At 37.3% G+C, this 21762-nt stretch overlaps 1 protein-coding gene across 7 annotated transcripts in view; it reads left to right on the forward strand.

Moving 5' to 3' along the window:
- Nucleotides 1–21762, forward strand: part of HDAC9 (histone deacetylase 9) — a 980387-nt gene that overhangs the window by 60961 nt on the left and 897664 nt on the right. For all 7 annotated transcript variants that reach the window (XM_043462784.1, XM_043462790.1, XM_043462787.1 and 4 more), the window contains exon 2: nt 17897–18016. In XM_043462784.1, the coding sequence (XP_043318719.1) occupies nt 17992–18016 (25 nt within the window). In that variant the 5' untranslated portion in view covers nt 17897–17991. The remainder of the gene's footprint in view (nt 1–17896; nt 18017–21762) is intronic.

Here is a 21762-nt window from a genome sequence, read left to right on the forward strand (position 1 = left end):
ACTTTCACTTTTCACTTTCATGCATTGGAGAAGGAAATGGCAGCCCACTCCAGTGTTCTTGCCTGGAGAATCCCAGGGGTGGGGGAGCCTGGTCGGCTGCCGTCTATGGGGTCACACAGAGTTGGACACGACTGAAGTGACTTAGCAGCAGCAGCAGCAGCAGCAGAACTGTTGTTGAGTGAATAAATCTCTGCAGTGGCATATTTGCAGTTTGGACAAGTAATAATAATAATTCTTTCTAAAGCCTGGAGAAGACATTCCCAGAGGAATCAGAAGATGGAGTTATGCTACTTGTTAACACTTACCACACAGCTGAGTACATTAAGACACTTTTGAGAAATCTATGATTCTTGTGGTCACCCTGTTTATGAAGATAGCATGTTCTGTAAGTTGTTTATTGACAAGAATGGCAGAATCCTTTTGAATTACCATGTCAAGATGTTAAGTATGTAAGATAGCTTGCTCTAATTAAGTAAAAATTGAAAGCAAGCTAATAAGTTTATGGGAAGTGAATACCCCTTTTATTTTACCTATTAATTTGGTGCAGAGTATGGCTGGGCATGATATATTTTAACAGAAGACATTATACAAAATTTCTATGACATGTAGCAGATAATCTCATTAGAAGGAGAGAAAAGCCCAGGTTGACATGGTTCACCTGGTAGAATCTTCTGTTATTGGGTACATTTATAAAAAAAAAACAAAACAAAACACTGAAACTCTCTCCAGACTGCTAAAGCTATCTACATGTCACACTTAGTTTTGATTTTAATGACTTTTAGACCCTTTAGTGGGGAGTAAATAAATAAAATAATAAAAGCAATTTTATTGAAAAAATCAGAAATAACATTTCCTGATTGTGAATAATACGTGTTTTATTTTAGAAAATTTGGAAATAAAAAGGCTGAAGGAGATGAAATCATCTTAAATGCCAGTTTTCAGAGGGAATCATTAACATATTGATGTATTTCCTTACCTCCGTTCAGGGGAAGTAAAGACTGCTGAGTTACTTTTCCTCATTTCTTATTTCTGATTTCTGTGGTGGGGACCTCCTTTGGGATCACCGAATCAGAAACCTTGGGGGTCATGTTTGACCTCTGCTTTCACTCATCCGTTTTATCATTTAGCTCTATGGGTCCTACCTCCTTGAGTACCTCTGTGCTGCATTCTCTCTGGTCCAACCCCACTCCCATTGTCTCAGTTTCCCTTCATGTTTTATTTGGGATCCTGTAGCAGCTTCTTCCAGGAGGAGGCAATGGCACCCCACTCCAGTACTCTTGCCTGGAAAATCCCATGGATGGAGGAGCCTGGTGGGCTGCCATCTATGGGGTCACACAGAGTCGGACATGACTGAAGCGACTTAGCAGCAGCAGCAGCTTCTTACCCAGTCTTCCTGCTCCCGTCATTCCCGCCTCTGAAATATGAACCATTTGAGACTGCCAAATTCTTTTTTTCTAAATGTTAACCCGATTATGTCCTATTGCCACTGCTGCTAAGTCGCTTCAGTCGTGTCCGACTCTGTGACCCCAGGGACAGCAGCCCACCAGGCTCCCCCGTCCCTGGGATTCTCCAGGCAAGAACACTGGAGTGGGTTGCCATTTCCTTCTCCAATGCATGAAAGTGAAAAGTGAAAGTGAAGTCGCTCAGTTGTGTCCGACTCTTAGAGACCCCATGGAGCCTACCAGGCTCCTCCATCCATGGGATTTTCCAGGCAAGAGTACTGGAGTGGGTTGCCATTGCCTTCTCTGATTATGTCCTACTCTTGTTAAAATCCTTTCAGAGGTTCCCACTGCCCTCCTTTTCATGATCTGCCTTCATAACTCCCAATATCACTCCTTGCCCTTCCTCTCCTCATCTCCTCAGCCATCACCCCAGGCAATTGACCAGCAGTTTCTAGACCATCCATTTCTTCCAGAATGCTCACAGTTTTGTTTATTGTACCTTTGATGCTTCTTCTAACCTCCTTGAAGTCTCAAACCTCCCGAAGTCTAAAAAAATGAAAGACATTGCAATAGGCTGTTTATTATAAATAATTATTTTGAATGGCATTTTCCTCTTCCTCCTTCAGGGCTTAGCTTGTCCTCACCAACTCTGGGAACCCTTCCTGTTCACAAAGACTAAGTTTCACTACTTTTGTGTTTCCACAATTTGTGACTAGCACTTAGGCGTTGTAAGATTTAGGTCACTAAGTGATCCCAAATATGTTTGTCAGGTGAAAATTTTTGAGAAGCAGATTTTAGATGGATTTTATTTGAACAGTTAATAGTATATGTAGGCTGTCTATCCTAAGCCAGGCACTTTCTTCTGGTTCCTGTGAATTAGACCTCATTTTTACTTTCATGGAGTTTGTGATCTGACAGTAGGAGATGTACACTCAAGAGAAAGCATTGACTAAGCAAGATAATTTCACATGGAGATAAGTAATTCCAAGTAATAACCAGGTTGATTGATGTGATGACTTTGGATGCAGTAGTGTGTTTTTGGATAGACTGAGCTGGTGAAGGCTGTGCTATTTCACATTTACCAGTGTATTATGTAAGCATATGCCAGTCATAGATTAGGTTAGCACCAGTTGCTGGTGAGAGCTATGCATAATTATGGGGCTCAAGGTATTAAGGCTTATTTGAGTGAACAGAGGGCCTTCAATTAAGATTTGAAGGAAACTTGGTAGTATTCAAATAATTGAGTGACTATATAACATAACAGAGGGATGCTGGATCACTCACTGAAGACTTAATGAAATAAACCAATAAATAGAACTTACAGAGGTGTATCTCAGTGTAGAGAACATCTTTTAAATGCTTATCATTTACTCATTAATAGAATGGATTTGAGCTTTTCACAGAGGTTGTGTTCAGGTAGAGGTGATCCATCAGAGGTCAGTGGGGAATTAATTTCCTCTAAGGAAAGAAGAGCAGCTCAGATGGATTTAGAGACACCTATTGTATTAAGTTTAAGGCACTTAACTTAGAAGGAATAGAAGTAGGTGCTTAAAGAGAAAATGATCCTAGTGAAAGAAGGAATATCTCTCATAAGAAGTGAGTGGAAAAACAGATGTATTTCTCTGGAGAAGAGGCATGTAGATGATATGTAGGAATGTTGATTGACCAACCAAAGGGTCTTCAGGCTGAATGATTGGAGAAAAAGAAACAGGAGAGAAAAAAAGATGAAATAATCTAGACTGGAATAATATGTTTATCTTTTATTTTAGGCATAAATAATATGACAAGTCTTCATTTTTGATCTTCAGAATTGATTGAAGCATAAATTTAATTGGATTTAGGCTTGACCAGTCAGGAAGACAGCTGTTTTTCTTTGGAGCTGCTACTATTGCCTTTTATGTTGTGGTTGGTATATTGGCAGGCACAGATATTAAATTGTGTGCCACCCAGGACTAAATATAATTAATTTAGTTTTCTCAGGCTTAAAAGAAAGGGACTTTGGCTTGTTTAAGAGATTAAGTAAGCTTTATTTGAATAACAGTGGGTGGCAAAACAGTTCTTATGGTTTACCTGTCATGTATTTATACATTATTCTTAGATTTTTCTCGTGCTTATTTTTTTCTTCTAGCAAGAACAGTTTGGTTTCTGTATTTTAAGTTATGAATGCTTCCTAGAGAAACAGTTAAAGTTTTCCAGCTCAGGAGGTGGTGGTTGTTGGGTAGCTCAGTTGTGTCCGACTCTTTGCGACCTGAACTACAGCACGCCAGACTTCCCTGTCCTTCACAGTCTCCCGGAGTTTTGCTCAAACTCATGTCCATTGAATCAGTGATGCCATCCAAACATCAGGAAGAAAAGTAGTCAAAGTGGAAACCCCCCTCATGTTTTACATTTTCTCAAGAAAAATAATGGTTATCTCCTAATCTTCTCCTAATACCCTTGAGGCATTAGACAGACATTGCCACTTAAAAAAGAGAAAAATAGGAATGGAAACGTGTGTGTTAGGAGTGTAAATAATAAAGGAAAAATATTAAACCACAGAAGTAGATTTATGTTTTTCCTCGATATTTTGTCTTTAGCTAATAGGCTTATTTATCCTTATTGACGTAGGGTTTTGATGATGCTAAGTAGAATGTTATTTTATCATTTAACAATTTATTTCAACATTGTGTTTCTAAATGAGCCATCTTTCTTTTTTGTCTGAAAGGTGACAGCATTATTATGGTCTGTTTCGTAAATACCCACTTAGAGATAGATCTCTTCACACCTGGGTGTGCCTGTTTGGAGGCAGAGAAGAAATCTTCCCAATGTGAATTACTTCTTGACTTTCGGACGTTAAAATGAAATTGCTTAAAATAAAAGGAAAAATAAAAATCTGCCTGCTTCAGTGTACATTTGGCAGGTTACAAAAATTGGGTCAAATATTGATATTTGCTTTTTGGTATTTTTGTCTTTTAATTGGCAAGTTAATACGGATACATACTTCCTTGGGTGAGATCATTTTCTGTGAGCTTGGGAAGAATCAGTTTCTCTGCTTACCAGTGGACAGATAAAAAATACATCATTGAAACATGTGTTTTATATTTCTGAAATGTTTCAGAATACAAAAAATATGTATGATACATTTAATTGCCACCTGTTCACTATATAATTGTCAGATCTTTGTGTTTTGTCTTATTTTCCTTAGAACTTTTGTTTTTGTTTTATAAAATAAAGCATTCAAGACATACTTGAAGCGTGTGTCCAGTTCAGTCCACAGAGGTAGCCACTATCCTGAGTATAGTGTTTATCATTCCCACCCATTACTTACTCTTTAACTACTGCATTATTTATCCCCATACATCATCATATCACTTTCTATGTTTTTAACCCTATACAGATGGTATTTTATAGAAACCATGCTTTAGTTTATTATTTTTATTCATTTACCATAAGTTTTAAGATGCATCCATGTTGATTTATATAGCTCTCGGTCCTTTATATTAATTACTGTGTAGTATTCTATTATATAAATCATGACAGTGTTTATATATCCATTCTTATCTTGATGAACATTTAGACTGTTTCCAGAATTTCAGTTCTGAATAATCTTACCTTGAACGTTCTTGCGATTTTGTCCAAGAAGGAAGGTGAGGGAATTTCCCTCGGAGTAGAATTGCTGGGTCATTTATTAACTTTCTGTTGTTGTTAAAAACAAACTACCCCAAACCTGCTGGCTTAAAACAACACAAATTTATTATCTTAGTCTTATGGAGATTAGAAGTCTGACATGAATCTCAGTGGGCTAAAATCCAGGTTGACAGAGCTGTTTTTCTTACAGAATCTGTACGGGGGGAATTCATTTCCTGCCTTTTACAAGTCTAGAGAGCGCTCACATTCTTTGGATTGTGGCCTCCTTCCTCTGTGTTCAGAATCAGCAATACTTGATCTCTCTTATTATTCTACTGTCACAGCTCTGTCTAACTGTCTTCCTCTGTCTGTCCTCCGCTTTTAAGAACCATGGTGAATACATTGGGGCCCATCTGAATAATACGGGATAATGTCTCTATTTTAAGGTCAGTTACTAGCAAACTTAATTCTGTCTGCAACTTTAATTCCCCTTTGTTTTGTAAGGTAATTTATTTACAGGGTCTGGGGATTAGGCCATCTTTGGTGAATGCCATCTTTGGCAAGGCTTTTATTCTGCCTACCACAGTTATTATAACTCTCCCACTTCACTAAATAATTTTAAATGCTCTTCTAAGTGATACATGTATTTACACTGTCTCTGTATGTGTGTGAGGCTTTTAGTTGTTCCATATACTTACAAACACTAGGGTTTTAAGATTTTAAAATGATATCCAGTTTGATGGATGTGATTGGTATCTCACTGAATGTCTTTTCATGGAATTATTGGCTGCTGAAGTTTTACTTTCAGTTTGTTGCCCATTTCTTTTCTATTTCTAAATTGTTCTTTTTTGGTTTACTTGGTTTTCTTACTGATTTTTTCCTCTGTGTGGTTTATCATTATACTTTTTAAAAGTTTGTTTTATTGCATAAAGTTTTACATTTCAAAGGAGAGAAATTATGTCTTGTTTAAGAAAGAATATCCTACTTGAAGTCATAAAGATACCCCGTTTTATTTTTAAGTGTGCAACAGAGCAAATTACACATTTTAATAGTTTTCTTTTTAGGTTTGTGTGTTTCTATCCATTATCTGTGAAATATACTGATACAAGCAAGGGTGATTTATTGGGTCGGCTCAGTTTTGTATATGTTACAACTGAGAGCTACATTATTTAAAGACTGATGGATTTATGAAGTATTTTTTATAGGAAGAACTTTAGAGGTGATCTGGTTCAAACATGCAGCCCAGAGAGGCAGGGAGCGACAATTCTAGACCTACTTGTATTGACAGAGTGACCTGCATAGATACCACATTATATTATTTTCATGGCTGAGAAAACTGCCTTACCTTGAAGGGTTTTATGCTACTGGTAGATAACTTAACTCTTAGACTGAGTAAATAATGGATACTAATTTACGTCCAAGAAAATAAAACAACATTCACAAGGCAGAAATTTTCATGAGACAATCGCATATCACTTTGTTTTTAACTATCCAGGAAAATAAGGGCAGTATCAGAAGCAAGGAATAATTACCATGACTGTAGCACGTATTCATTCTTCAGTGATGAGCATGTGAATATAAAAATGACTAGACATCAGTTTTGTTGAGAATCACCAATTTCCCCCAAAGTGCACAGTTTCTTTTAGAAGGCTTCTATCACAAGCATGTCCCTACTGTGGACTGGGTTCCGAAAGGGAAGCTTCCTTTAGTGAAGTCCCTCGACTTTTCTGTCTGGAGACTCACCCACCTCACTATGTGATTCACACACTGCCCCTCCTCCAACTCACTGAACATTTTCACAGTATCACTCAATTCTTAGACACTTTAAGCTCAGGGATAAAATTAAGTGCATTTCTTATGCCCAAAAAAAGCATCTCAAGAATTTTTCACTATTTTTTTCTTAAAGGAGTGTTGCAGAGGAACTTAAGAGTGAGTGACAGTTGACAGAGCTCTGGTTGCCCAGCAACTGGCAATTTAAATATCTAGGAGCTGATATGGTTTACCAACCTGATAAACAGCAAGGACTTTAATACAGTCTTAAAGACTGCTGCAGATGTTGCATTGAGCTATTTATATGTGTTGATCTGTCTCAGTTTATTTTAATATGTGCAGATATATATGTATGTACATATGCTTATTTTTTCCTCCGGAAGTGGAATATGAAAGAAAAGACTGTATTTCTTCCCCTCTGTGACATTAATAGAAGTTGCCTGCGATAAAATGGTTTGTTTTAGTCCCTTTGTTTTTATTCAGATACTCAGTTTCAGAGAAGGCCTTCTCATTCAGAGGGAATAAGTGTCTTGTGGATTGAGTGCTGTGTTTGTTTTGAGTTCTGAGACTGTATTTATATAGTCGGTAACCGTTATCTTATTTTTTGCAGGTTTTGTAATTCTCTTCATTTTTTTTTGGAAGGAGAGGAGTAATTGCTCTTTATTCTTCCCAGGAATTATAAGGTTTAATAGGTTTGGCTCTGAGTGTGTCAGTTTAATTGATTAGTGTGTTTTACTAATGGGATCAAGAGGCTTGATTTTATCATGAGCCAATTAGCTTCCTGGAGCAAGTTAATTTTCATCTTCTTGACCTTCCTGACCCTGAGTGGACATCGTTCATAGGTTCTTCCAAGCGATGATAAAATAGCTACAACCCATCAGTAATAACAGTATAGAAACCCAAAGGGTCTCCCTCCCTGGAGAGGCAGGCCAGCATTGTCATTTTGTATATCAACAACACAACGCACTTGAGTAGCAGCCTGTATAAATCCTACTGTCTTGTCAGGAATACAAGGTGCTACATAAAACAAGCTACTAACATCCTGTTACTAGCATAGAACCTGAAATAATTTTGAGGATAATTTTAACACTGAATATATTTTATGATATGGGAATTCAAATGTCGATTGTTTCCATCACAGGATAGTTGAAGGACACAGCGAGGTAACTTTAAAATTGTTTCTGAAAGCTTTACAATTCATTGAGTTAAGGCTTGAGGACCCTTGGGAAAGGAGGACATTTTTGCCAACCATGCATGTTTGATTTAAAATCCAACATCCTGAAGCTTCATGCCAGCTGTTTCAGGGTACCTTTCCTTCTACCTCTGATTACAGTGAAAACTCTCTTTCCTGAATTCTTGTAGTGCATAAGCTGTCCTGTTCCCTTTAAAAAATTATACTTATTAGGGCTGTGATGTTTCACGATTCTAGGGGCAGTTTGTAACACTGAGGCCCTGACTTTCATAATGATATTTCCCATTTATTGAGCATTGTGCTAAGTATTTTAAGTGTATTGTCATTTGTCCCTAGTGATCCTGTAAGTAGTTATTAGAGCCAGCATCTTATTGGTGAGGAAGGTCAGAGTGGTAGAGTAATTTACCCATAAAAGTATAGCAAGAAATTGGGAAGGTGGAGTTTTCTTTATGGTCTGTCAGGCTTCAGAGCCAGTTTACGTTATTCTCTCTGTTTCGTTGTTTCTTAATTGTTTATATATATGTCATTTCTCCAGTGGTTCTCACACTTTAGCTCACTTAAGAATCATTGTGGGAATTTGTTTAAAATGCCGTTTCTGGACTCTTGTTACACAGATTCTGATATTGAAGTTTCCAGGCAAGTTCCAAGTACGTTAATCTGTATTTTTAAGGGGGTCTTTAGACAACACTCTAAGAAATGGTGCGCTATCTGTGAGGCAGAAGTTATCTGAGCTGCCCCTTCAGCTCTGTACTGAACATTCACGGTAAGCACTCAGTGGTGCTGGTGGTTTAGTCACTAAGTCATGTCCTGTTCTTTGCGACCTTATAGACTGTAGTCCTCCAGGCTCCTCTGTCCCTGGGATTTCCCAGGCAAGAATAGTGGAGTGGGTTGCCATTTCCTTCTCCAGGGGATCTTCTTGACCCAGGGATTGAAATCATGTCTCCTGCATTTCAGGCGGATTCTTTACTGCCAAGCCACTGGGGAACCCCAAGCCTTGATAAGTACATGCTAAATTCAATCTCTGTTAAAACTGTTGCTGCCGTGCTAAATATAGCCCACAAAGTTTTGTAACATGAACCTGGGTGGTATCTTAACTTGACTACAAAGTTTGTGCAAGTTAGAAAAGTCAATATTAATTGGTTGAGTGAAGATGAAAGAACAAGATATCTGATATGATGATTCATTTTTCCTGTCTAACTGTATTCTGGAATTTTAGGGGTATTCGAAAATACTGGTGTGGGTTCTAAGGAAACCTCTGTAGAAAAAGGACATGCATAAGTGAAAAAAGAACCAGAGAGGGGTGGAATTGAGATAAATCTTATGTATAAAATAAGAGTTCTTTGGAAGAGGATGAGAAGGACATAAAAATGAAAGATAGAAGGTTGATTCAATTCGTTAGTAAAGGTGGGTTCTTTGGAAAGGGATCAGAGAATAAAATGACCTATTCAATTGGAAGAGACCTTGGAGAAGTCTAGTGGAAAAGAGGATCAAAGATAGCAGGATGGGCATAAAAGGAATCAATGACAACATAGGTGTTGGTTAGGGAAGAGTTCCATGTATTTCACGTTTTTTTGAGTGGTCCTGGCAGTCAGAGCTCATCCTGTTTTCCTTCTTGTGTGGATATTCTGCTGTTATCATTTCTTCACCTGAAGTGCTTACCTGTCCATGTATGAAGATGTGTCTTGGCTGGTTCAGAGCACTGAGTAACATAACCAGTGAAATCCTGCCCAAAATAGAAAGAGAAGCCTTAGGTCGGTTGAAATTCCCAAGGTGATTTGTTAAAACAATAGAGAAGTTCTTTGGAGAGGAATTTATATGTACTCAGGGAATATACTTCATGTTTCTCTTCAAATTTCTGCAAAATGATAGTTATTCCCAACTTTATTTTTAGGAACAAAAAATAGCTGTTTTTTGACATTGTAATGTTTTACTTTATGTCAATACCCAAATGGTTTTTAAAGTTTATGTATATATATTAAATATTAGGTAATACCAGTGAAAGATTAGGGCAATCATGGTATGTGCCTGTGTACTAAGTCGCTTCAGTCGTATCTTACTCTTTGTGACCCCTTGAACTGTGTGGCCTGCCGGGCTCCTCTGTCCATGGCGATTTTCCAGGCAAGAATACTGGAGTGGGTTGCCATGCCCTCCTCTGGGGATATTTGCAACTCAGGGACTGAACCCATGTCTCCTGTGGCTCCTGCATTGCAAGTGGATTCTTTATTGCTGAGCCACCAGGGAAGCCCAAACATGGTATATTCCAAAGCAAATAATAGTGCGGTACTTTTCTTTACAGCAGACATTTGCCTCCTCAAAGAAAAAAGCAAAGAAAGGAAAAGTTTTAGTAATTAGATTCCTATTGTAAGCCTCGTGGAGAGCGACAGATTAGCAGCTGTGTTGTAGGGTGAGAGGCACCATGTGTCACTGTTTTCTCCTGGGATGGAACTCGGCCTGAAGTAAAACACAGCTTCTATACTAATAATGATAATAATAGCTGACATTTTTGAGCACCTACTTCATACCAATTACTTTATTTTTTGTCCAAGCCTCATAGTGACCCGTTAAGTTAAATAATTCATGTTTAAGCAACTGAGGCTCAGAGAGGTTAATTGACTACCAGATCACCCAGCTAGTGAGACATCTTACATGGGCACTTCTGCATGAAGCGATTTTCAGAGCTTTAGTACATAGATTGCAGGATTTAAAAAAAAAATCACAGAAAAAAATTTAAATGTATTCAGTATTGAAGTTTGAAAGAAAGAACCATGTCGATCTAAATTGCACTGATGGATAAAGGTCTTTTGTATCTGGCTTGCTGATCATGACCCAAGCCTCCACGCTGCAGGGCGGTAGGCTGCGGGCCAGGTTCTTTTAAGCACGCTTGATCAGGCAAGTTTTCTGCAGGGAAGGTTATAGTGTATAGATCACAAAGCCCTCCTGCTGCACAGGTATCAGAGGTTGTCTGTTGCAAGTTCCTTCACTTCGACTATTACTTCCTTTTCTCAATTCTATTTTAGACTTTGGTCTCGTGTGTATTTACAAGTAGACAACGCTTTTTTTTTCTAACAGCCTCTTTGCCATGACTAAGAGGAGGCTTGTATATCCTGCAGTTTCCAGGCATTGTGATTCTCATTTTAAACTCACACTGATGATAATGGTAGCTGACTTACTATTCCCTATTGTCCAAGGAGGGAAGTTGTAGGTAGGGGCCTTCAGAGGTGATCTCATAGAAATCAGTGCAAGGATTTTGATGAAATGGTCTTCACAGAAGCTGTTTGAGATATGATTTGGGTGCTGGACACCCTGGGGCTAAGCCGTGTGGTTTTAAACTCAGTGCTTACTAAGAAAAGGCCTATCTTTATTAGTACAGGCTCTGAAGTTGGCAGAATTTCTTCTTATAAAATGAATTATCCAGCAGACCATTTCTGATTGTGTTATATATATTTTTAGATACTACCATTGTGTTATATTTCTAATATAGGCTAGTGAAACCTATTTTAAATATGCAAAATGTATGCATAACTAACCTTCCAAAATACATTCGGTGCTCTGTGTTACACCCTGCAGTGTAGCCTGTGCTTAAATGGTTCTCCTACAAGTTAGAAGAGAACTTATTATTTGCTCTTAAATTAGCACAGAGAGTGTATGTTTGCTGAGTGGCCCTCCAGTGGCCGTTCTGTTCTTACCTGTACTCTGAGAGTGCCTGTCAACTAGTTTTCCAGTCCCCAGAGTCTACAGGGTCCCATGGGTCCTGTTGTTTAAGACAACTTAAGGGTTGTCATTAGTGTTATTTTTTAATCCTGCTTCTGCTACTGAAGTTGAAGGGGAACGAGTATCCTTAAATCTCTATATCCCATTCTCCTGTGTCTTGATGAATACTAGTTTGAGTATTTTGATGCAACTGTGAATTTGTAGAACTCATCTAATGAATAAATGAATTTCCTCAGGCTGAGAAAAACCTGAAACGAATAAGGTGAGAAGCCGAAACTTTCCAGTGATCTGAGAAATCACTTCAGTTCAAAAGCCTTAATAATGACATTATCTAGGACAACATAATTCATAGGCAAATTTGTTTTGGGGTATCTGCTGTCTTAGCCTGATTCATGAAGACCCACACCTTGTCTGGGTCTACCCTTTCTAAATGGTTGTCCATGCTCCAGAGTATTTTTATCTCTTTGATTGATATAAGTCAAAGGACTATGTTCTAGTCCTTCAGAACTTTATACTAACAAATTGGATAAATGGTTCTGCCCCAAAGGTAGGCAAGTGAAGTTTTATTGGTTTAGCCCTTTCCCTTTAAGAATTTATTGTGTTCCTATATGTACCAGGCAGGTGGTAGATGTGGGGACTGCAGAGATGGGATAGTGCAATCCCTGAACCGAGGACTGTAGTCTTATGATGAATAAAAGTATGTCACTAATATAAGAGGTGCTTTTATTATCTGACATAAGGGGTGTTATACAGTTATGGTACAAGACACAGTGGGAACATAAATGAGGAAGCTGACCATTTACTTGGAGTGACTGGTTAAAAATTCTCACTTGAACATGACTTGAAAGAATTTGAGCTGGGAGGGAGAGAAGAGATGATAGTATTTTGGGGGCTAGGAGGCACAAAAGCATGGAAATGTGAACAACACTATACAGAAAGAATTAAGCCCGCAGTCATCTTACGTGTTTAAGTATAGCTACATAGACGCTCATACAGGTGTTCGTTCTGATTTCTCAATGCCTCTGCCTCAGCAGTAGTTGACAATGTTGAATATCACCCTAGGAGTAATGAGAGATTGTCTGGAACCATAGTAGTTATGTGTGAGGAAAAGAAGGAAGGAGGGAAATAGGGGTGAGAGGAAATAAATTATGAAGGAACTTGAATGCCAACTAAGGAGTTTATGGGTCACCACATTTTATTTACTAATTAATTCATTCAGACATTCTTTGGAGGCAAGGATACCAGATAGAAGGCTAGATAAAGAATGTGATCAAGAATAATTAATTACTTGAGCTAAGGCAGTATTCATTGAAAGGGAAAGGAGAGCCCAGATACAAAAGATGCTTTTAAGACATCAGTGTTCTGGCTTTGATGACTATCTTTGGGAAATGTGAGAAGTAAAGAATTAAAAAATTTCATCATGGGTAACTATCTGATATGTACACAATTAAGAGTTTGTTGAATTGAGTAGAATGTTAAGAGTGATTTTTATAGCATTTTTCTCCAAAAGATGAAATTATGGCAGAATATTAGGTTTTGAGGCATAAGATAGACACTGTAGGTCTGATGAACCTCCTCATGAACTCACTGCACCATACTGTGGGTGCTAGGAATTGAGTCAGCCCATGAAGCTGAGGACTTGGGGCTAATGGCTCCATCACAGAAGAGAAGGACTTCCAAATAATTGTGAATGGTTTTGTAGACTGAACTGTGCACTGCATCTTGCCCTAAGTCTGAGAAAAATATTTTAGAGACACAGTTTTTGTTAGTTACATAGACTACAAAATCATTCCACTTTCTCCTAATACCAATTGCCCAAAGGGGGGGCGGGAAAGAAAACTATGATAAGAAGCTTAGTTTATAGTTTTAAAAATCAAAATAAAGATTGTGGTAGGAAAATGAAGTCTTAGTCAAATTTGAAAGCTTACATTGTGAGAATTCCTATAGACATTTATTGTAATTATTTACTTTATCATCACTGGTTTTTGAGTTCAGTCTGTTCAATGACTAGGTAAATTCTTCAGTAAAGATCTGCAACTCAGTGAGTCAGTACTGAAACTGTGATGATTAGGTAGATAGAGTCTTGATATTCAAGCAGCTTTGCTAGAACAGCCTGTAATTCCCTGTGATGCAATGAAGAGAGGAGTGGGCTAAAAGGCAGAAGGCCAGTCCTCCCATTTGTCATCTGCATATCTGTGAACAAATTGTCAAAACTTCTCTAAGCCTCAAATTCTTCATCTATAAAATGGGGATAAAAATGGCTTAGTATACTCCAGGGCTGTTGTGAGGATCAGAGGAAATAATCCTCGTGCAAATTCTTTGTGATCTGTAAAGCTCTGCTGACTTGCCCATTATAGAACATTAAGGAAGGCAGGTGGAGTAGTTCAAGGATCTGTGGAACCACCTCCACAATAATGTTAATGATAAGCACAGTGTGGGCTGGGTCAGTGTAATGTGTTCATGCCCTCTTTCCCTGGCTGCACAGGCAGGCTAAAGCATTGCAAGATGTCATCCTCTTGGGCTATTGCCCTGTGCTCTATCCCAGGACAATAGCACTGATGTACTTGCAGGCAGCTGACCAACTTGTAGTCAGAGATGACTTCTTTGAAGCAGACTCTTAACTCCCGATTGTGGATCCAGGTCCCTCAAGGAATATGGTGGTGGTGGTTTAGTCGCTAAGTTGTGTCTGACTCTTGCGACCCCATTGACTGTAGCCCGCCAGTCTCCTCTGTCCACAGGATCCTCTAGGCAAGAATACTGGCGTGGGTTGCCATTTCCTTCTCCAGGGGATCTTCCCAACCCAGGAATTGAAACCGGGTCTCCTGCCTTGCAGGCAGGTTCTTTACCAACTGAGCGACAAGGGAAGCCCTCAAGGAGTACAGTTGACCCAAAACAACCATTCTTGGCTTTCAATAGGGAAGAGGTTTATGCGGCAATTTTGCTTTTGCTGTGCTTATGTTATCTCCTGAAGTGTGCATATACATGTGTGTATACACTCTTTACAGCATGGACAAATCAAGGTGCTAGTTAATTGAAACTGTTATTTGAAGGCAGATATAGTTCTGTATCTGCTTTAATAATCTGTATTCGCAAATAATCAGCATAACTTTATTCTTTTTTTTTTCACTTATCTACCCACATAAAGGTCAGTTTCCTTTTATTTGTAGTTCAGACTTATTGTAAGAATGACTAATATTGTAGGGGAAAACCTCCCTATTCTAAGAAAATAGTTTGTTTTTCTGCAGTCCATTTAGATAAAGAACCTTGGGAAGATTTAAGAATAAATTGTCCTTTTTCATTGACAAATATTCCCCCACTGGCCCCTCTTTCTTTTCCAGGCAACTAAAAATAGTCTTAATTTGTGCCAAATTCTGAATCAGCTTTGTCCCTAAGAGGTGTGAATAGGACTACTCATCCACTGATCTTGTCCATGAGTAGAGGGAAGTGTGTGGTTGTCCATGAGTAGAGGGAAGTGTGTGGAGGCTCTGATGCATGCACACAGACACACACACCCCATATGCATATACATGTAGAGGGCCACATCCCTGGAACATTTTAGGAGAACTCTTTAAATGGCTGTATTTCAGGTATGCAGCTATAGTAACTGTGGTAACTTTGGTTTAATGTGGCTTGTCGGAAATGCAGATATCATAAGTGGAAACTAGCAGCAGCAGCAGCAGTATGCATCAACATAGAAATGCATGTTAATTTTCTTTAAAACAGTGTTCAGATAACCAAGCTTTCATAATGTTAGAAGAATATGTAATGATTAGGCAGTTATTAAAAAGGTTGAATGGCACAGAGAGTAGCTTACATTTTTGAAAGGTATTTAATGATGGTGTTTTGCAAACCAAATTCATATTTTCACTTGAGATTCACTTTGCATCTCAAGTCCAGAGCTTTGAAGATAAAACTGTACAGTTGTGTATTGATACAATTATGTATTGATAAATGGCCATAGACAGTTGTCATGCGTGTTTGTGGAAATAAATGGCAGAAGTGTGTAGAAATAGAAACATCTTTTTAATCTTAGATTTTGGGACAAGTAGCAAAACTTTGGCTTTGTATGTATGTTCAGCTTTTGGAAATTATTGGTTAAATTGAGTCTTATTTGAAGTATACTAGTGTCAATTGTACAAAGTGGCATTATGGATTAAAAATAACTTTTTTCCAAAACACAGAGTAACTATGCCTTTGAGGGAAAGTACCTTCCAATGCTGCTTCACTTACAGTCTCTTAAAGTTTCCTGTCCCTCGCTTTTTGTTATTTTTGATTTGAAATCAGACTGTGCTATTGAGAATCAAGAATGTATCTAGAGCATTTTAAAATACTTTAGGTTGCAGTGTAAAAAAACTAAAATGTCAAAAATCTAAAAGTACACAGTCATCAATTTTAGGTAGTCTATAAATTCAAATTTCACTCAATTTTAGCTTTCACTTTGTTTCATTAACCTTTTAACTATGAAGCATATGACATCTCAATTTTCTCACCTATAAGGATAGGGAAGGGAGTTACAAGTATCTATTAGCATGGTTGATGTGAAGATAATGTAAAATATGGTAATATGTCTAAAAGTACTTTGTAACTAAAGAACTATGCAAATAATGTTATTACATTAAAAATATAATACTGACATCTTTTTATTTGGAAGCCACTGTCAGAATGTCTGTTTGCTGATATAGAAATCAAAGGAATTTTTTGCTCTTCATTTTTCATCTTTTTTTTTATAGAAATACTGCTTTCTCATCAACCTGGAAATTAAGATTCTTTAAATAATGCTGATAAAGTAGCACATCGGTATAAATTTTTGAAGCAGATTTATGAAAATATGCAATAAAATTGTTTCTAAATCATAATGTATATCCAGCATGAATGATGTGGTAAGAATTAGCCTGTTAGAATTGATTACTCTACCTATTTTTAATAACTAGCATACTTCTATTTTAAGACCATTTGAAGTGTTATAGGTATTCTTAGTGATGTTATATGGTTCTTCAAGGGAAATATGTATTTATATCTGCTTTATACATTTGGACAAAAATAGTAATAACACTTTCACAATACTGATTGGAAAACGAGTCACAATAAATATGTTGGATTTTCAAGATAAAAAGATGTACGGTTCTCAGATTTACAGCATACTGTCTATAAAAATAGTGCAATTGGGATATACTATTTTAGTAAGAAACTCATTAAGTACAACTTTAAGAGCTTCTTTTTCCTCTTGATTTTTTAAACTTTGAAATTCCAGTAAGCTGTTGGGAAAATGTCCTTCCTATTGCTCTTTGCTGCCGTGTCTAGAAGTGAGAGTACATTCAAATTAAAAACAGAAAGTCCCTTAAATTCCTTTTCAAGAAGTCCATCCTGTAAGTGCCACTCCTGGAAAGACTATGGTTGTTATTACTTTTGACTGGAACAAGATTGCAAAAGACTTGAAGAAGAAATGGAAATAGTAATGAGAATTTTCTGTCACCCTTGCAGTTTACGGTGCATTTGTTACACTTCTTTTTAGTCTATTACAGTGTTTTTGGCAAGAAGTCCTTACCTTTAGAAGGAAATCTGTAACAGTAATAGTTAAGAATACTATATAATGAGATACTTATTATAATTAAAATTTAATTAAAATTTAAAATGTCTGTAGTAATGATGATAACAAATTAGTTATAATTGTAAATAGGAAACTAATTATAATTATGTGGAGTGCTTTTCAGGCTTCCCAGGTGACTCAGTGGTAAATAATCCGCCTGCCCACACAGGAGACTCACGTTCAATCCCTGGGTCGGGAAGATTCCTTGGAGAAAGGAGTGACAATCCACTCTAGTATTCTTACTTGGGGAATCCCGTGGACAGAGAAGCCTGGTGGACTATATAGTTCATGGGGTTGCAAAGGAGTCGAACATGACTTAGCGACTAAACAACAATAACACAAAGTGTTTTTCACGTATTCTTTCCACATCTATTATTTTATTTTAGTGTTTGAATATTTTTGTGCTTTGGTAAATTTGCTCTTCTATAAATGAAGACTTAAGAAACCTGGGAGGTAGATGTGACTACCTCAGAGACTCTCCGTCGAGCTGTGGCTGAACTGAAACTCAAGGCTGGTCCTCTTATATTTCTTTTCCTGTGTGGCTTGATGTAATGTATATAATACACAGGCATTTTTCTTACATTCTAGGTTCTGCCTAGACCAGCTTCTCGTGGACCAGCATTGCCAGCTAACAGAAGGCTGTGAGTCTGCATCTCGGCCCATCCATCCTTCTCCTTATTCCCATGATGAGTTCACCAGTGCGGTCCGGTCAGTCTGGTTGCTTTTTAAACTTTAAACAAATTTAGTATGAAAGATGTTGTTTTGTATTGCTTCAAGTTAGGCAATTTAAATTGTGAAATGACTTTTTTCTCCTGATGAAGTTTGTTCGATATAATGAATTTTGAACTGTGTTCTATAGCCAGTCCTCTATTGCATAACCAACTTGCATTCCAGGCAATTAATTTCATTTGCTTTGTTATCTGAGCAGTAGACTTTAATTCTTCTGCTGCAAATGTAACATTTGGGGTGAATTTTATGAAGTTATAAATATTTATTAAATATGACGTAGGCATCTAATTTACATCCATAGTCTTTCTGACCAAATACCTGTCTGTATGCTTTTTAAACAGTGTCATGGTCTTTGCAAGTCAGCTTGTGGATTTACTCCTCTTCCATCTCTGTGACACACAGGAAGGATATTTTTCTTCCCCACCCTTCTTTGCTGCCACTCCTGTTTCCTATATACATATTTAATTATAATCTCAACACCTGCTTCCTCTGAGTCCAGTTAATGTGTGGCTCATCTAGTGTTGTGATCAGCACAGCCAACACCCGTTTCTCCAGGAATAGGGTGTCACTTTTGGAACAAACACGATCCAAATCTTCAGAATGATGGAATAGCTTCAGATATCACATGTGAAACATAGACAAATTTAAAAAGAATTTTCTGTTTGGATCATTATGGGAGTATTTATTTCTGTGTATTCTTTAAAAATATTTCAGCATATTGATATCCTTGAGTTATCCAACTCCTAAGGTTGAAGCTAGTATAATATTTTACTCAGTTTATCTTTTGCCAAGATTTTCACTCTGTGGAGGGCTGGTCACACCCAGATCAGCTGCTCTGGAATTTCAGTGTCTCATCAGCCTTCCCCACATCCCCAGCAAGTTGCCAGTTTCTGTGTTGAATTTGGAACTAGAAATTATTGGAAAGTGTAACAGTATTTGTTTGTTCTAAATGATGTAGTAAAGATATTCCAGAATCTTTAGTCACAGTCATGATTTATAATTGGCATTATTATCTGAATAAGAGATGAAGTTACCTAGGCTTCTTATATCTGAGTCCATGTAGCTCAGGGGTTCTCAAACTTTAGCATCAGTGGGAGGGCTTGTTAAAATGAAGCCACTTCCCCATTTTTTTTTGGATTCAGGTCCTAGGTGTGTCCCAGGAATTGCAGTATTTACAGGTTTCTCTAGGTGATGCTGTTGCTGCCTGGGGACTGCACTTTGGGAAGCACGGGTCTAGCCTACTAAACCTCTTCCATCCTTCACCTCTGTCTGCTCCCCACCCACTCTTGGCCCCACACCCCTACCCTCACAGGCAGCCCTCTGTGTGACCTGCGTTACTTATCACAATTAAGTATCTAATTACAGTCCTTTCTATTGAGTTGAACCTAAAATGATATTTGCATCTTATATATGTGTATATTACCTTTAAAATATGTATTACAGTAAGTCCCCTACACATGAACGAGTTCCATTCCAAGAGTGCGTTTGTAAGTTCAATTTGTTAGCAAGTCCAACAAAGTTAGCCTAGGTCCTCACTAACACAATCCGTTGTATGGTACTGTACTGTAATAAGTTTATAATACTTTTCACACAAATAACACATGCATGAAAAATAAGCAGAAAAGTGAAGCATTTTTAACCTTATAGCACAGACCCTTAGAAGGTAGAGAAGTACAACCGCTGGCTTACAGGGGCCGGCACACATGTCCACAGCTTTGAAAGTTCACATCTTTAAGGTTCGTATGTAGGGGACTTGCTGTATGTATATTTTCTCTGTCAATGGGAGTATATATATTTATTTATATATAAATTTAATGTTTCAAAATTACATAATTTGAAAGAAACATTTAATTTAGAAATACCATAGTCAAACATTTTTTTCTTGTGGTAGAATGTGTTGGAATCATTAAAAAACATACTGAAAGAAATTGGAACAAATTGGCTGAGTACAGATGTGGCTTACAGATGTGGAACAGGTATAGCAGGCTAGACCGGTGCTTCCTAAACTTACTCCATTTCTACTAGTTACCATCTAGAATTTATACAGGGAGTGCCCTTAATTCTCAAGACCAGAAGCTATACTTTTTATTTATTTTTATAAAATTGTCTATGTCTCTTTATTCTCTACTCATCTTCCCGTCTCTTTATTCTCTACTCATCTTCCCCATATCTTCTCCACATTGTTTGTTTACCTCCCACTTTTACTTCACAGAGAATGACAGGCCAGATAGAACCATGGGAAAGTAGATTTTTTGTTATTTCTACCTGAATTTGTAATCTTGAAATGGACACAAAATGCAGATCTCATTATGGCTAATGAAGGATGAAACTATATGGCAAATTTTTGGATCCAAATTATAATTAAACTCAACTTATAAAATTTAACTTTTAAATAATTATTGGATTCACTTATTTTCTTCTTTTTTTATTGAAGTATAGTTGATGTGCAATATTATGTAAGCTACAGGTGTACAATATAGTGGTTCACAATTTTTAAAGATTACTTTCCATTTATAGTTGTTGTAAAATATTGGCTACATTCCCCATGTTGTTTAATATACACTTGTAGCTTATTTTATATATGACAAGTTCTGTCTGTATATTGCCCCTCTCCCCTTTCCTCTCCCTCATGGTAATCACTAGTTTTTCCTCTGTATCTGTAAATCTGTTTCTTTTTGGTTACATTCACTAGTTTGTTGTACTTTTTAGATTCCACATGTAAGTGATATCATACAGTATTTGTTTCTCTAACTTATTTCACTCAGCGTAATTCTCTTTGTGTCCATTCATGTTTTGCACATGGCAGAATTTCAAAATGGACCCTTTTATTTTTAATGTGAAACACACAATCCTGTCAGAACACTGTTGTAAGCCGTTAGATTCCCAGTTTAGCCGGTCAAGGCCTGTTTAAAGGTATATACTTGGCAATGAATGAATACAGAAATATTTTGATCACCTTATTTGAAAAGGAGAATCGATATAATGTAATAAGAAATATTTAAAAATTTCACCTGGTTAAAAAAAGTGGACCAAATGACAGGAAGACAAACAGGTGAGAAATTCTGTGGTTGATGCTTAATGTGATCTGTGGACATCTTAGGTCGTTTCTCAGGTATGTCTGTATTACATTTAATTTCATTCTAAAAGTAATGAGTTTTTATTGAGAGATCAATGTAAGGGTTATTCCAGTCTTAATTTTCTCATCTGATGTGTGGAATAGAATGTGGGAGTGCCATTTTTGTTGTTGAGGTAACTGCTTAAGAGGTAAAGTATATTGGGCAAAAAAGCTATAGAAACGAAGTGTACATGTAAGGAACAGATGGTCAGAAATAACATTTACTGAACTTTGTGAGGTAAAAGAGAAAAGGAAGACAGATGAATGCATGCACCTAACTTTTGAGAGAGAAAAAATATATATGATTAAAGGAGTTTCAGGTTAAATAGAAATCTTATTGTCTGTGCAGCATAGACTGTTGTTTGTGTAAGAAGGGGACGTGAATCCATGTTTTAAGTGTGTATAGAGAAGGAGTGTGTAGCACATACATTCAGCTTCTTATGCTCAATTTGTAGCATTATATAAAGACTCAGAGTTCCTATATGTAAATGTAATATATAATAAGACGATCAAATATACTGGTCTCCCTTTCAAAAGGACAAAGTTAAATAATACCAAATACTTGGATTAATCCCACAGATACCTAGCATAGCTCACTATTGGTAATATT

This window comes from Cervus canadensis, chromosome 3 (assembly GCF_019320065.1).
Source record: "Cervus canadensis isolate Bull #8, Minnesota chromosome 3, ASM1932006v1, whole genome shotgun sequence".
NCBI classification, from domain to species: domain Eukaryota; kingdom Metazoa; phylum Chordata; class Mammalia; order Artiodactyla; family Cervidae; genus Cervus; species Cervus canadensis.